A 13,307-nucleotide genomic window follows, 5' to 3' on the forward strand; every position below is an offset into this window, starting at 1 on the left:
CTGATGTGGCTCACGACCGGAGCGCACCGATGTGGCGTGCGCATAGTAATCTGCGCATAGGAGACCTTTTGACCACGCCCGGTATGGCGGCGAGCGATGGGTGGCTGCTAAAAAGACAGGGATCAGGCACACGTCCCGGGAGCAACGTCCAGATCTCGCGAAGCATGCCACAGGCACCCAAGACTTCACGACAGTTTCTTTTCTCCCCACAAAGTCTATCTTCAGAGTCCTAAGAGTTCAATGACTATAGGCCCTACGGATGGTTGCCACCGAGAAAGCAAACTTCTTGACTTGTATTGGGTTAGAGCACTTGCATGTGCATGCTAGATTGTTGTGATGGCATGCACACATACCATAATGAGCAAATTGAGCTCCTTTTAGTCCACAAATGTGGATGCAAAAGTTGCCTGGCCATGGCACCCAAGTGTTGATCAGAAGCAAGCGCTGAGCACAAGATTTTGTGTCGCTTGTTTCGAACCCGTGTCGAAGGAGGGCTCATGAATTCGGCGCTGTTGAATAGTACTGGAGCATTAAATGTAGAGAGCTGCAATAATCGTGGGAAGTCTCTTCCAGCTCTCAAGTACCCATGGATGGTTGGATCTTGCTTGATTTTGGCAAGTCCATCAAGGGGTAGGATTGCACCATATGCGGCAACCTGTACCTGCAGCTTGTCTGCAGACGCACGTACACCTTGCCTTGGGCAGGAAATAGCAAATTGTAAGGAAAAAAAAGACAATAACAACATATAGATTGAGCAGGATCATCGTGAGCTGCCAACAAAATAACTGTAAGGTAGATAACCAGCCAGTTATTATCGACTTGCAAGGAACGGCCCCAAAAAATGACTGGACCTACACATTTGCATATTCACCGCTACGTAGTAATACTACAGTAGAATACTTCAGCACGGCCTCCACCGCATTCTCGCCTGTTCTGCCTTGTGCATGCTTTCATGCAGCTCTCTACACTACATGCACGGGCCTGCCCTATGCTGAAAAGCTACAATGTCTCAGCAAAAGCAAAGCACGATTTGCAATTGATCCATCAGCTGCTGTCAGCAAGTGTGCATGATCCGCGGCCGAGCATCAGACCACAACATGCAGCGAGCTGCAGGCTTCACACTGCATGAGCAGCGATGGCGCATCTCCCATCAGAGCCGTGTCCAGCACGAATCGTGGCTGCCTGTGGCATCCTTGTAGCGCATGGCCATCCAGCACATTTGCCAGCCGCTGCCTGCACCATCAATCTCAACTGCTCATCCATCGGGCCCTTCAATATGTCTCGAGTGACCTTTTGCATGTTCAAAGCAGAAACTTACAGTCTGAAAGCTTCAGATTGTCACCGGAGGAGCACAATTGCCTCAACTCATTTTCAGCTGACAGGGGTACTGCACTGTCACATGTCATTGCTTATTGGGCTCGTTGTCTCAGCGTATGACTCATCTCACTCACACCATTTTCAAGACAGGCACAATCCGACTCGGCTGAATATCGACAAGGGCTTTCACATCAGCAGCAGAGCATGCAGGACGACGGGAAAGAGCTGTGAATGCCACCTGATGTCGTCCAATGTGAGACCTTCCACTCGAAGGTCCATGCGCAGGTCGCAGCCGCTGCACAGAACGACGCCGTTGTGCTCCATTAGGTGCCCGTTACGGCACACCGGGCACGGAATGCGGCCCGAGGTGCTGGGCCCCTCCGCATGGAGATCTACCTGCTCCAATGCACCATTGGGATTCAGGCTGTGGGAGTGTATCAGTACGCCCCCCCCACCGTATATCTCACAACCAACATCTCAATCACAACACGTCATTTTTGATTCATCTTTCAAATAAAGTGGGTAGAAAAGAATTTTCCCAGACTCCCCTAGTGAAATTCGGACTCCCAGGAGCAGAATCCTTCTATGCTCCAGGGATGGCTGCATTGGCAGGCACACAGCAGAACTCTCTTAAGCATGATGAAGGTCGATTTGTCAGACACAGCCTAGAGAACGCCAAGGGAGGGCGGCGGCGCACGAGCATGGAGAGGTCAGAGTCAGCGGCGGCCGACTCCCAGCGTTCGTGCTCTGCCAGGAACGCCGCCTCGTCGCGCCGCATGTCCTCAAACAGCGATTCCTCCAGCGACCGCATCAGCTCCTCATACTCCGCGGCTCCCAGCCCAAACGCCCCATCCAAAATGTTCGGCACCGGCTTCCCTGCAACCACAAAACTACCAGTCATTACTATTTCTATAAAAATGCCTTTCCTGCCAGAGGCAAGGTGTGTCTGCAGACAAGCTGGTCTGCGGGCAATGGCTACCAAATCCTAGCCCTTGTGGACTCGCCAGATCCAAGCAAGACCAATTGATCGTTGGCACGGAGCTCAACTTCGCCTCTTGGCAGCCGGGGGGAAGCCATGCGGTAGAGATTTCGAATTGTGCATGATATGCGCTGACTAAATATAATGTGCTGTCACCTGGCTGCGGCGCGGTGTCTGTGAAGTCATCGTCCATGAGGCTGTCCTCCGGTGCAGCAGCTGCAGCCGGCTCCTCGCCGGCGGCTGGGTTGCAGTGCACGACATCAGCGGTGCTGACATCAGCAATGATGTCGGCGAGCACCAGCTTCACGTCAACCTGAGGGTTGCCCCCGCCGCCCTCCTGCAGCAGTGACCCGCGCATGCAGTGATGAGAACGCATGGCATGGCAGCCCCAAGCAAGCTCCTGGCCAGAGACCAACTGCCACAGAGAAGTATTACAACACATAAGTGCTCATATATGGGTCCAGAGCAGCTTGTTCTGGGCTATCCCATGCTATTCCCTCACTCGGGCTCACAGGTGCGCCTTAGTCACGAGGGATGCTCAGGGGCGATGACCGCTAAGCCAGCTCGGCAATCTACCTGAGCATTCGCGTGTTATGACATTAGCTCTGACAGAAACAGCAAATTGTGCAAGGGAGCCAATGAATTCCCAAAGAGGGTGACAGACCTGGCGTAGGCGCCAGAGCAGGTCGGCTCGCTGGTCCTTGACGCGCTGCATGCATTCTGAGCGCACTCGGCTGCGCCACTGGGCCCTGTCAGCCAGTGCCTTGGCTGACCGCCGCTGCTGCCCCGTGCTGCCCATGCTGCGCCACAGACCGCTGCCCTAGATCTGCGCACAGCATAAAATCATTTCAGATGCTGCTGCACTACGACCTGGCATGCGATGTGGACAGTGCCTTGCAGATGTAGGGGGCAGGGGAGGTGATGCAGCGTTCGGTTATAGAGCAGGACGCACGTTGAAGCCTTCGGCGCGCAGGCACTGCTTGTGAGCTTCTATGAGCTTTTGGCAACGGTCTGATTCAGGCCCTGCACGCCAAGCAACATCAGGCAGGCTTCCAAAGAGCAGCATAGCAACGTTGAACAGAGAATTCAAAATTTGTAAAGTTTTCGATTGCTCAGCAGGGAACGGGATGATCTCATGGATTCGTACCGTATCGAGCAACGCAATCATCACGTTCTCTCTGAAGCAGTGACACACAGGAAGTTAGTAGCTGCTGGTGAGCACGAGAATTCCCAACAGCGAAAAAAAGCCGCCGATCGATGATCGCTTGACTCAGTAATAACCAACATATTGGAAGGACTGCGCTCTACCTTCGTATCGGGGCAGGCGCAGCAGATTTTCTTCTTTGGAGCCTCCTGAATCGGGGCTTCTTCTTGTCTTTTGCCTCCCCAAAACCAGCCCATGTCGTCTAGAATATCCGACTCGCTGGCTACAAAGACAACATCACAGCCATCTTATTGCTCATTTCTGTCGTGATGGCGGCACGCACCGAAAGCCACGATCTGTGTATTGTATGGCACGTGGTTGCACACTGTAGGTCACGTGCGCCGTGCGCAGCTTGCTTATGTCTTTTACGCACTTTCTGCTGCACGAAACGCACAGCAAGTATTAAGAGATTGAAACTCTTATTGGATTCCACTTACAGTTGTACTCCCTGGCCGCTGCTGTGTCTATCTTGAGCAGATCGTTTTCTCGAGATCGTCAGTTAGCCTGAGAATAGTCATCTCTTGAAAGATCTTAAGACTCATAATATCACCAAAGTAAGCAAAACACTTTGTAACGCAGCATCATGGCAGCTAGCCCTGAGGAAATGGCGAAGGGAGTGAAGATGGCTGAACAGGAGATGGACTACAGGGTCGATCTTTTCAACAGGTGAGTTTGTTGAGGACTCGCTGTGCCTGTAGTTTGTCATGCTGAGAAGTAACGAGTCTATGCAGCTCACTTTCAATGCACCTTGCAGCGTCTTAATGATGCAGAGCTGAATATTGTTGCCCTGGTGCAGGATGGTGTCTACCTGCTTCGAGAAGTGCATGGACAAGAGGTGCTCGCCTTCAACACCCACAATCTCACCAATGTTTTCCATCAACTGTGACGTTGGATACAGGTCTTTGATGGTGGTTTCAACCTCAACCTTGCGCTGTCTACAGGTACAAGGAGGGTGATCTGAATGTGGGGGAAAACAGCTGCGTGGACAGATGCGCGTCAAAGTACTGGCAGGTCACAGGAATAGTGGGTCAGCTTTTGGGTGGCGGACAGCAATGAGAGGAAGCCTAGCCACATCATCAAGCAACAATGCAAGCGCTGGCGGAATTGATTCGCCATGGATAGTAGGATAGTTGGGCCGCTTCCTGTTAACAACGTTGCTATTCAGGCACAACTTGTTACAGACAGATCAGCGTTCATGCCGGGCGCACCTCAAGTTGCTATGAGGCTCTTGCAATTGAGCACAGGCTCTTGAAAGAATGCATGCAATGATATCATGCTACCATGCTATATTAAAGTACTTCAAGTTCACAGTGTTTTGACTACTTGGAAGCTTGCAATTGCCAGAGGTGTGTAAACAATTACACATCCTATTTAGGCATGGATCCTCCATCAAGCTGCAGTGCCAAATGATGTTTGAGACTTCTCCAGAAGTGACACCATATAACGAAAAGCACTGCTGACATACACACAAACATTCCAAGAGAATTGACCAGCAATGACAAACACATCTTGCCAGCCTCAGTGTCTGCAAAGCTTTCATGACAAAGCATTTCCATTCAAGTGAAAGAAATACAAAGTTTTTGGCATTACTTGTAGATTCCAGTTGAAATACAACACACACCCCCGACACGCCCAGTGCATGCATGGGCTACAGCTGCTCACTGCAGACGTAATAAAGAACTGCTCCTATCTGAGCTTGCTCAGCTTTCTGGCAATGCATCAGGCTTGGGCTGCGACCTGGGGAATAGGAGCCTGCAGAGAGGCCGTGTTGGCTCGCAGCCACTCAAGCACATCACCTGACAGCCGCGGCGACGCCTTGTCCCACACCTCCTCGTGGTACTGGTTCACCCACTCAATCTCGCTCGATGACATCACCTGCGCATGGCAACAGACAATCATATCTGCATCATGCTTGCTTAATACTTCTGAGCAATCATTCAGCGTTTCTCACATATAGACAAAAGCTTCACTCCAGAATTTCAATATTGCATATACACAAAGATGCGTAATCCCGCGCACTCACAAGGAACTGCACAAAATGAAGCCACATCACATATCTGATGAGATCTGGCAAAGTTGTAAACATAGAGTGGTTTACGGGATTCAACCAGAGAATTTCAACATCATTCTGAATCGTGTCAGCATGGGCTCAGGGACAGGAGGTTGGCGGGGGAAGCAGGCGCACGTCAAGGTCGATCATCTTGCGCTGCAGGGGGCACATGGTGAGGCGCTCGAAGGAGAGGTAGGGCTGCTCGCCAAAGCGGAAGGGAGTGTCGGCCTCCTTCACCACCAGCAGGTTCTCGATGCGGATGCCAAACTCGCCCTCCTCGTAGTAGCCCGGCTCGTTGCTGACCACCATGCCTGCCTCAAGAGGGTATGTGATCGTGTACCTGCATGCGAGCAGCCTCAAGCAGACTCTGCAAATTTCGATGAGCAACGAATGTCGCAGTTATGCACAGCACATACAATAAATGCAAGCTCTTTCGCAGTCGACCTTTCTCATCTGACAACTTTCTTGAACTCTGCGGAGCAAGCTAAAGGGCATGAAGGCTCAGGCCAGTCTCCTGAAAACCGGCTTCCAGCGCATGCTAAAGCCATGCACACCAACAAGCGTGGGACTCTGACGTTCAGAAGAAACATGTCAACCCCTATGTGCTCCAGCTCTGCATATAGTTGGCGGGCGGGCTCTCGCACCGGGTGGAGATGGACTGGGGTCCCTCGTGGACGTTGAGGGCTGCGCCGACGCCGTGGCCGGTGCCGTGGCGGTAGTTGAGGCCCATCGACCACAGCGGAGCGCGCGCCAGAGTGTCCAGCGCCAGCCCGGGGGTCCCCGTCGGGAAAACCGCGCTGTCCAGCGCTATGTGCCCCTGTGGAAGAGTGACAGCCCCTTCGGTTCGCTTGCTCCCAACAATTTATTGTGCCAATTCGTCTGTTTTGACGCAACCCACCCCATCCCTGTGCCCGGGTCTTTGGGTGCGAATGAGGCTGTCCAGCTTCGGGGTCCAGAGCACTGTATGAGGGCTAGTTGGAGCCCTGCCCCCCTTGGGGGTATGAATGCAACACTATAGCGGCTGGCAGCAATTCTACATGTGTCTGTCCAACGCAACGGGCTATTCAGGTTCCTTTAGCCCCTAGCAGCATTTCAGAGACACAGCATGAGACTACTGTACCGTGTTGCATTGTCTGCTGCAATGCTGCAGTCGGTATGAGGTGCTCGATGCAGGCCGCTTTAACAGCAAGAATGTTATGTAAATTCCATGTTGGGAACCTGAGACGGTTTCAGGCACAGGCGAGGTTGACGGTCCACTCACCTGCAGCACGCGCGTGAAGCAGACCTTCTGGTGCTTCGTAGGCTCTCCCAGGTGGAACGTGCGGGTTACATCCGTCGTGCCGCAGTCATACTGACCACCTGCACAGGACAGTATATTATTGGCCTGCCTTGCATTCCATACACCGCATAAACAATCATCATCATCTCAGATGACACTGCTCTTGTGGACATTACTCTTCGCCCCTGTTGTGGCATGGCCCTCAGCAATTCCATCCCGCCAACTGCTTGGTGCAGCCGAAGACACAGAACGGCAGTGGACGACCCCACAACAGAAGCGAAAGCACGAGGAAAAGACTGGCAGGCACGTACATGTGCCCCGGCAGGCGCGCCGCAGCCATTGTATCAAATGGGATCCAAGAATCAGAACGCAGCACTGTCCAGTGTATGGATGACTGTAGAGAAGGGGAGACTGGGCTGAAATGGGTTGTGAGCAGCAGGATGTCCTGATCTATTCAGGCAGATAGCAGTAGGTTGAAAGAGATAAGCAGACCTTGCGAAGGATACTGATATGTGCACAGTGCTGACCTGAAAATTGTGTGTCAGGAGCAACTTTTACATGCGCACCGCTATCGACAAGAAGCAGCTGCGAGCCGGACACGGTGTTGCATGTGTCGGGCTGCGCGCGGTAGTGGATGATGGCGCCGTTTGGGCCGGAGCCGGCAATCGTGGGGAAGCTTGGCTCGATAAAACCCCCCTGTGCCGCCCGCCTGCCTGTGAGGAAATCGTCCACGTCCACCTCTGTCAGCGTGCGGCCGGCCGCGATCTGCGCCGCCACGATTGTTTCACATTCAAATGCGATTGAGTTTTCAAGTTCAAGATCAAGTTCTAGCAGGCGGCCCTTCCTCCCAATTTGAGCGCCCGCACTGTCCAACATGTACGTACTCTCTTTGGGTTTGAAACTTATATCAGACAGGCGAAGTGGCCTTTGAAACCATCCTGCGCAGATGCAGGATTTATACTGAATGGAAAGGGGAAAATGTAGCTGCAGTGGATTGAGCCGTGGATCATGGGAAAATCACCCAGCCCACTAGCCGAGCAGATTACTGTTCCTGATGTTAACGAGAGGCTAGGTCATCGCATGGAGCGGTATCAGCCTTTGCTTTTCACCAGAGTTCTCAGACTTATAAACTGCTTAGCCGTGCTTTGGGCTTCTACAAATCAGCCCGCATGACACTTGACATGCACATGAAGTGGGGTGCCTTGTCAGCAACACCAAACGAGGGGACGTGGCAAGAGGTGCTTAGAGGTGGTATTAGAAAATCTCTCACGAAAGATCTTAGAGATTGCTGGCAGGAGCGTGCCTTGTAATTGGTGCCTGTGCGCCAGTGGGGCGTGTCATTGCAGCGGGCAAGTCACATGACTTCTTCACCGAGATATAAACAGAAAGAGCACAGAGTGCCAGCCGTTTGACACCGTTGACGTCACAAACTCGTGCAGATTGTTTCCAAGAAATTAAGAAAAGACCGCTGGCCTTTCTAGGGAGATGTGATCTGAGGGAAGTGGCAGGGTATGTACTGGGGAGATGTGGGGCTTCACACCTCCTGTTCCAGGTGGTACAGGGTCTCGGCCAGAGCCACCGCGTCGCGCAAGTGGGCTTCGCGCATGCCGGCCAGCTCAGCAGGATTCTTCACCGCCTTGACCCCCGCCACTGGCGACGGCTTCTCCACAAACATCTTTTTTGCGTAGTCATCTGCCTTTCCTGCTGCCACATCACACCATCGAGTCATAACGCTGAAATAAGCTGGCGTAGCAATCATGCAAACGATCCCTACACTTGCAGCAAGGGATGGTCCCGGGTTTGTTCGAGGTGAAGATGATTGTACCTGTGGTTTTGACACGCTTGCGAGGGGCCTCAACAGCTTGGTCTTCTGCCTCCCCCGCTGCCTGAGTCGCCGCTGCTTCATGGAGAGCGTAGCTGACCTGAGCACACCATTAGCAGCGTTAGTGATATGCGGCTATCACCTAGCATTTACCAATATTCACATATTTCACATACGGTATTGATGAAATTTGAGTCTGAAGAGTGAAGTGGAAGACTGGAGGACAGCATTGACAGCATTGACAGCGACATAGTATTCCCACTGGTGTACCTTTGTGGGGTCAGCCCAGAAGATCTGCCTGGCAGCTGCAAGGCTGCGAACTTCATCCAGCATGCCCTCGTAGGCACCAAGCTCCACGCCTGCCTCGCTCAGATGGCTCTTGACCTCAGGAGTGACCTGAAGCACCACAGTTGCTTCTTGAAGCGACCAAATGTGTCCAATCTATCTTTGTCAGAGCTAGACTGGGGTTTAAAGTGTTGTTTGACGACCAAACGATCAATCTCACATGACCAGGCCTATTAGCACTTTCCAAAGACTAGGTACTGCAAATAGAACAGAAGATCGGCGCTCAAGACATTTGCTTAAGGGAAGATTGCCTCCAAGACGGAGTAGCTCAGGAATCAGTTGGGTTGCCAATGAATTTCATGGCCAGCTGTTGCCAGTTGGCATCGCAGTGTCAGTACTCATCATTTTCCTGATATCGTAAAATGTTTTTTCTGTAGTATCATGAGATGGCAGGGCTGAATACTGTACCTTTCCGGCGTCCACAAATAGCTTAGCAGCGTCTTCTGTGACCGTGGCATAGGACAGGAAGACTGGGTTGTAGGATACGTCTGAGCCACGCAGGTTGAACAGCCAGGCAATCTCATCCAGCGCCGTCAGCAGCAGCACATTGGCCTTCGCCCCTGCACAAAAGGATGCAAATTCAAAATTAGCCTCAAAACAGCTTGGTCATAAATTTGCGCTCACAGAGCCCATCAGTCATGATGCGTGATCCATGCAACAGCCCAGACTGCACATGATCAGCAATAAGAGTGACAGCTTCGCGCCAGAGACAAAGAAAAGAGAGGTAGCAGCTCATGTCAGAAGTGCACAGCCATGCATGATGCATGCGCGACTCACCTTTCATCTTGGCGCGCACAGCGGTAAGCTTGTCAGAGACAGACTGGCCGGCATGCTCGAGAGCATGGACGCGCAGTGGTGCACTGGGGGCAGCCGGGCGGTCGCTGCCCCACACCCTGTCCACCAGGTTGCCATAGATTGGCCGCAGCCCCTTGCCAGCTGCCTCCAGCTGCTCCTTCAGCTTCCGGGCATTGTCCACCTGTACTACCACACTCAGGTCCTGGCACTGTCCAACACTCTTGGGAACTTCTACAACGTTCAAGGGAAGCACAACTTGCAGCATCCAAAACGATAGTCAAATGACAAATTTATTTTTATCGTCACTGTCTAGTTTATGGCAGGAAAGGCATACCGTGTGGAGGAATGGGTCAATCCCAACAGCGTCTCCATCTTGTACATTCTCAGCAAGCCACTCGGGGATCTCTGGGCAGCCCGGTGTGCCAGAGCGCATGAGTGTCCATGCTGGGCCGAGCTGCTGTGATGCCTGTTTGCACAGGAGGCATCTCAGCTGTTTGCGGTCCAAACTTTGCATAATGCAATCTCGACAGAGATGGGCAAGGCAGGCGTAAAGCTGCTGATGACAGGGATCTAGGCACCTGTAGGAAGTAGCGGCCATCTGTCCAGAGCATTGCAGCATCTGTTGTGACCACTGCTGTGGCAGCAGAGCCTGTGAATCGAGAGATGAAGTGGCGCCGTTCGGCATCAGAAGTAGAGTACTCACTCTGCATGGACACCATTGCGCACCATTAGTACTTCCTGACTTTGCCTGTCAAGCCTCCTTATTGGAAGTGTAGGAGGGCATATGATGTGAGGGTACCAGTCATGCAGGGCAGCAAGAATTGCGTACCATGTGTGGGTCCTCTGTGGGAATGATGTAGGCCTGGACGTTTTCCTTGGCCATTTCAGTGCGAAGAGCTTCCAGGCGCTCATCTTTGGGGGCAGGAGGGGCATTGGTGGCAACAGCCTCTGCTTCTGTCTGTGCCATCCCGTTCTGAGTCTGTGAAGATCGCAAGGACGTCCTTGTCCTAAAAGAAAACTCCTTCTTCAAGCTCGATACCTGACCGAAGACCTGCTGCAATGATCACACAGGTGATAAATATCTGTACTAGGCGAGGTTCTGATGCGGCCAGTGCAGCAAACTGCTGCAGGCATGATTATATGCATCACATGCAACAAATGCTCGGCTGTGAAAATCTGTCTCACTGAGAAATGCAATAGAGAGCAGCGCACTTTTGTTTTCAGTGCTATGTTAGATCTGGATGGAAATGTGGCCCTGCGCAGTCCGCCAGACGCTGGTGCTATGCAGAAAAGGGCACGACTTGCCAATGAAACAGGCAAAGTGTGTGCATCCTAGATGTTGACGATTGTGCTAAGACTCACGATGGGCCCACGAGGGCGAGCCTCAGGCCATCTGATTACTCATGCCACGGCATGCAAAGCATGCAGCGAAACACGACCAGGTCGCCCCTGGTGCCACTTAAGATGCAACCGCTGATCCTCCTTTATTTAAAATACTTATACACACATTGGTGTCGCCTATACCGTTGCAAGCTTGAGCAGCAACGCTTGTTCTTGTTGATCTAAAATCGGTGGAATTCGTGACTGTGAGACAAGTCCTAGCGATCAAGAGTCACTCTACGATGGGCAACGACCTCACCGAAGCAGAGGCAAAAGTTTACGATCGACAGCTTCGAGTATGGGGTGTCGAGTTGCAAAAAAGGTGCCGATGCGCTTGAGTGAACGTGCCTGATTTGATCGCAGCTGTCGCACCCAAGAGCCCAATGAAACATTCGTAGTTGACACATCGACAGGCACATAAGCTGATCTTTCTTATTCTTTGCAGGCTGATGGCTGCAAGAATCCTGATAGCAGGTTGCTCCAGCGGAGTTGCTGCAGAGGTATGCCAAGTTAGCCATGAATCTTGCCCATCCTTTGTGAACAAGGGCATCGTGCCTTCGTCACCTAATGATAGTGCTCTCTAACAGGTGGCTAAGAATATTGCACTGGCCGGAGTGGGGTCTCTAACCCTGCTTGATGACGCCCCCTGCAAGTCAGAGGCAGCAGCCTGCAATTTCCTCGTCCCTGCAGATGCAGAACAAGGTCAGAGGTAGGATTCCAGGCCGACAAAAGCATGTATTGCTGTGAGACATATCATCAGTATCTTGATATAACATCTTCGGTAGGTACAATGGCAATAATAAATTGTTCTCGTGTGCACAGTGTTGCTGAGGCGAGCGCAGCCACCCTTCGCGAAATGAACCCCTTGGTGAAGATTGCAGCGCTGCCGGGATCCCTGCCGCCCATTCCAGATCCTGAGTTCCTCAGGGGCTTTGAAGTGGTCCTGATCACCTCAGCACCTTTCAGCACGCTGCTCCAGTACGATGCAGCCTGCAGGCAGCTGGGTGTTGCCTTCTTCACAGCCAGCAGCCGAGGCTCCACCAGCTTCTTCTTTGCCAACCTGCACACCCATGAGTACACCCCCCTGGTATGTCCTTCATGCGCTCTAATGTCCTTGCATGAATCACACAGTGTTGATTTGATGGCCACCTGTGCGCAATACATTTGTGCATGATGAATGAAGACTCTTGCCGGGTATTGGTAGGAGACACCGCCTGGAGAGGTGCCTTCCAAGGCAATCAGCGCATTCCCCTCGCTGGCATCGGCCCTGTCGCAGCCCTGGAAGACCCTGCGTGCCCGCTACACCCACAAGCTCGTCTATGTGCTGCGAGGTGGACTTCTGCCTTGTCAATTCCACACCTTCATGTTTGCTGCACTGCCAGCTCATGTCCTGGTGCCCACATGTCACAGAGTATGGACACCGGAGCACTACTATTATGAACACATGCTTTTCCAGCCTTCCAAGGCTAGATGCATTCCGGCAGCACTTCTCTAGCATTTCCTGTGCTTACACTTTCTCCGTCAATCGTACCTGGGACTGATGTCAAGCTCACAGCAGAGCGCCGCAGAATGCCCAGGTGACATCATGTCAGATGGACTGATTATGCTGTGTCTGTGCAGTGTGTGCGGACTTTGAGAGCCACGCGGGGCGCTTCCCCACAGCGGAGGATCTGCCGGCGCTGCAGGAGCGGGCGCACGAGCTGGCGGCCGACGCGTGTGCGGCGGCTGCGGCCGATGCAAACGGCGGGCCGCTGCCCCGGGACCTCATCGGCGAGGATGTGATGCCTGCGGACATACTGGAGGAGTATGTCACGGGGGCGTCTGAGCTGGCGCCTATCAATGCTGTGCTTGGGGGTGTGCTGGCCAATGAAGTGCTCAAGGCCGTGTCGCACAAGGGCGAGCCTGTCAAGAACTTCTTCTTCTTCAGCCTGGGGGACAATGTCGGCCTGGTGGAGACCCTCGGGGAGGTTGTCTGATTTGATGTGTGGCTGATGCTGGGGTGTGGCATCTGCAGTCATGGCAGACGACGCATATACTGATGATATAAGTCAGACTGAGAATGACATGCTCCTGATTGCGATCGTGCATATGTTCAGCATGCATGAGCTGTGAAGCACTCAACATGCTCTTTTTCAT

General features: G+C 52.7%; 5 protein-coding genes across 5 annotated transcripts; 2 read left to right on the forward strand and 3 right to left on the reverse strand.

Annotated features, from left to right (window-relative positions):
• Nucleotides 1–86: 86 nt before the first annotated feature.
• On the reverse strand, nucleotides 87–3,095 carry COCSUDRAFT_66205 (hypothetical protein; the record flags this gene model as incomplete). The annotated part of the gene is made up of 5 exons (XM_005647668.1): nucleotides 87–1,233; nucleotides 1,556–1,713; nucleotides 2,015–2,193; nucleotides 2,453–2,633; nucleotides 2,961–3,095. The coding sequence occupies 5 exons, from the start codon at nucleotides 3,093–3,095 to the stop codon at nucleotides 1,086–1,088; spliced, it is 801 nt and encodes a 266-aa protein (XP_005647725.1). The 3' UTR covers nucleotides 87–1,085.
• Nucleotides 3,096–3,245: 150 nt separating this feature from the next.
• Nucleotides 3,246–3,649, reverse strand: COCSUDRAFT_9916 (cytochrome C oxidase copper chaperone; the record flags this gene model as incomplete). The annotated part of the gene is made up of 3 exons (XM_005647669.1): nucleotides 3,246–3,319; nucleotides 3,444–3,474; nucleotides 3,605–3,649. Coding segments are annotated over 3 exons (150 nt in total), but the record flags the coding sequence as incomplete, so codon positions are not given.
• Nucleotides 3,650–4,122: 473 nt separating this feature from the next.
• On the forward strand, nucleotides 4,123–4,550 carry COCSUDRAFT_9785 (hypothetical protein; the record flags this gene model as incomplete). Its single annotated transcript, XM_005647670.1, has 3 exons — nucleotides 4,123–4,166; nucleotides 4,297–4,335; nucleotides 4,442–4,550. Coding segments are annotated over 3 exons (192 nt in total), but the record flags the coding sequence as incomplete, so codon positions are not given.
• Nucleotides 4,551–4,839: 289 nt separating this feature from the next.
• COCSUDRAFT_23809 (Creatinase/aminopeptidase) lies at nucleotides 4,840–10,698 on the reverse strand. Its single transcript, XM_005647671.1, has 12 exons — nucleotides 10,621–10,698; nucleotides 10,370–10,495; nucleotides 10,126–10,257; nucleotides 9,774–9,972; nucleotides 9,405–9,556; nucleotides 8,914–9,047; nucleotides 8,370–8,562; nucleotides 7,396–7,594; nucleotides 6,812–6,909; nucleotides 6,195–6,367; nucleotides 5,686–5,890; nucleotides 4,840–5,375 (listed from the first exon to the last, which is right to left on the reverse strand). Exons 1-12 carry the CDS (start codon nucleotides 10,672–10,674, stop codon nucleotides 5,220–5,222), a joined length of 1,821 nt encoding a protein of 606 aa, XP_005647728.1. The 5' UTR covers nucleotides 10,675–10,698; the 3' UTR covers nucleotides 4,840–5,219.
• A 715-nt stretch (nucleotides 10,699–11,413) lies between these two features.
• On the forward strand, nucleotides 11,414–13,147 carry COCSUDRAFT_15636 (SUMO-activating enzyme 1B; the record flags this gene model as incomplete). Its single annotated transcript, XM_005647672.1, has 6 exons — nucleotides 11,414–11,493; nucleotides 11,617–11,680; nucleotides 11,768–11,880; nucleotides 11,994–12,281; nucleotides 12,414–12,502; nucleotides 12,792–13,147. 6 exons carry the CDS (start codon nucleotides 11,414–11,416, stop codon nucleotides 13,145–13,147), a joined length of 990 nt encoding a protein of 329 aa, XP_005647729.1.
• Nucleotides 13,148–13,307: the final 160 nt, after the last annotated feature.

Source organism: Coccomyxa subellipsoidea (assembly GCF_000258705.1).
Source record: "Coccomyxa subellipsoidea C-169, whole genome shotgun sequence".
NCBI classification, from domain to species: domain Eukaryota; kingdom Viridiplantae; phylum Chlorophyta; class Trebouxiophyceae; family Coccomyxaceae; genus Coccomyxa; species Coccomyxa subellipsoidea.

Coding starts and splice junctions, on each gene's coding strand:
- COCSUDRAFT_23809 (XM_005647671.1), bottom strand. CDS start 10,674: ATGGCCAAGGAAAACGTCCAGGCCTACATCATTCCCACAGAGGACCCA. Junction 9,973..10,125: donor TTGACCCATTCCTCCACACG/GTATGCCTTTCC, acceptor GTGGTAGTACAG/GTGGACAATGCCCGGAAGCT. Junction 8,563..8,913: donor GACCCCACAAAGGTACACCA/GTGGGAATACTA, acceptor AGCTTATTTCAG/CGTTATGACTCGATGGTGTG.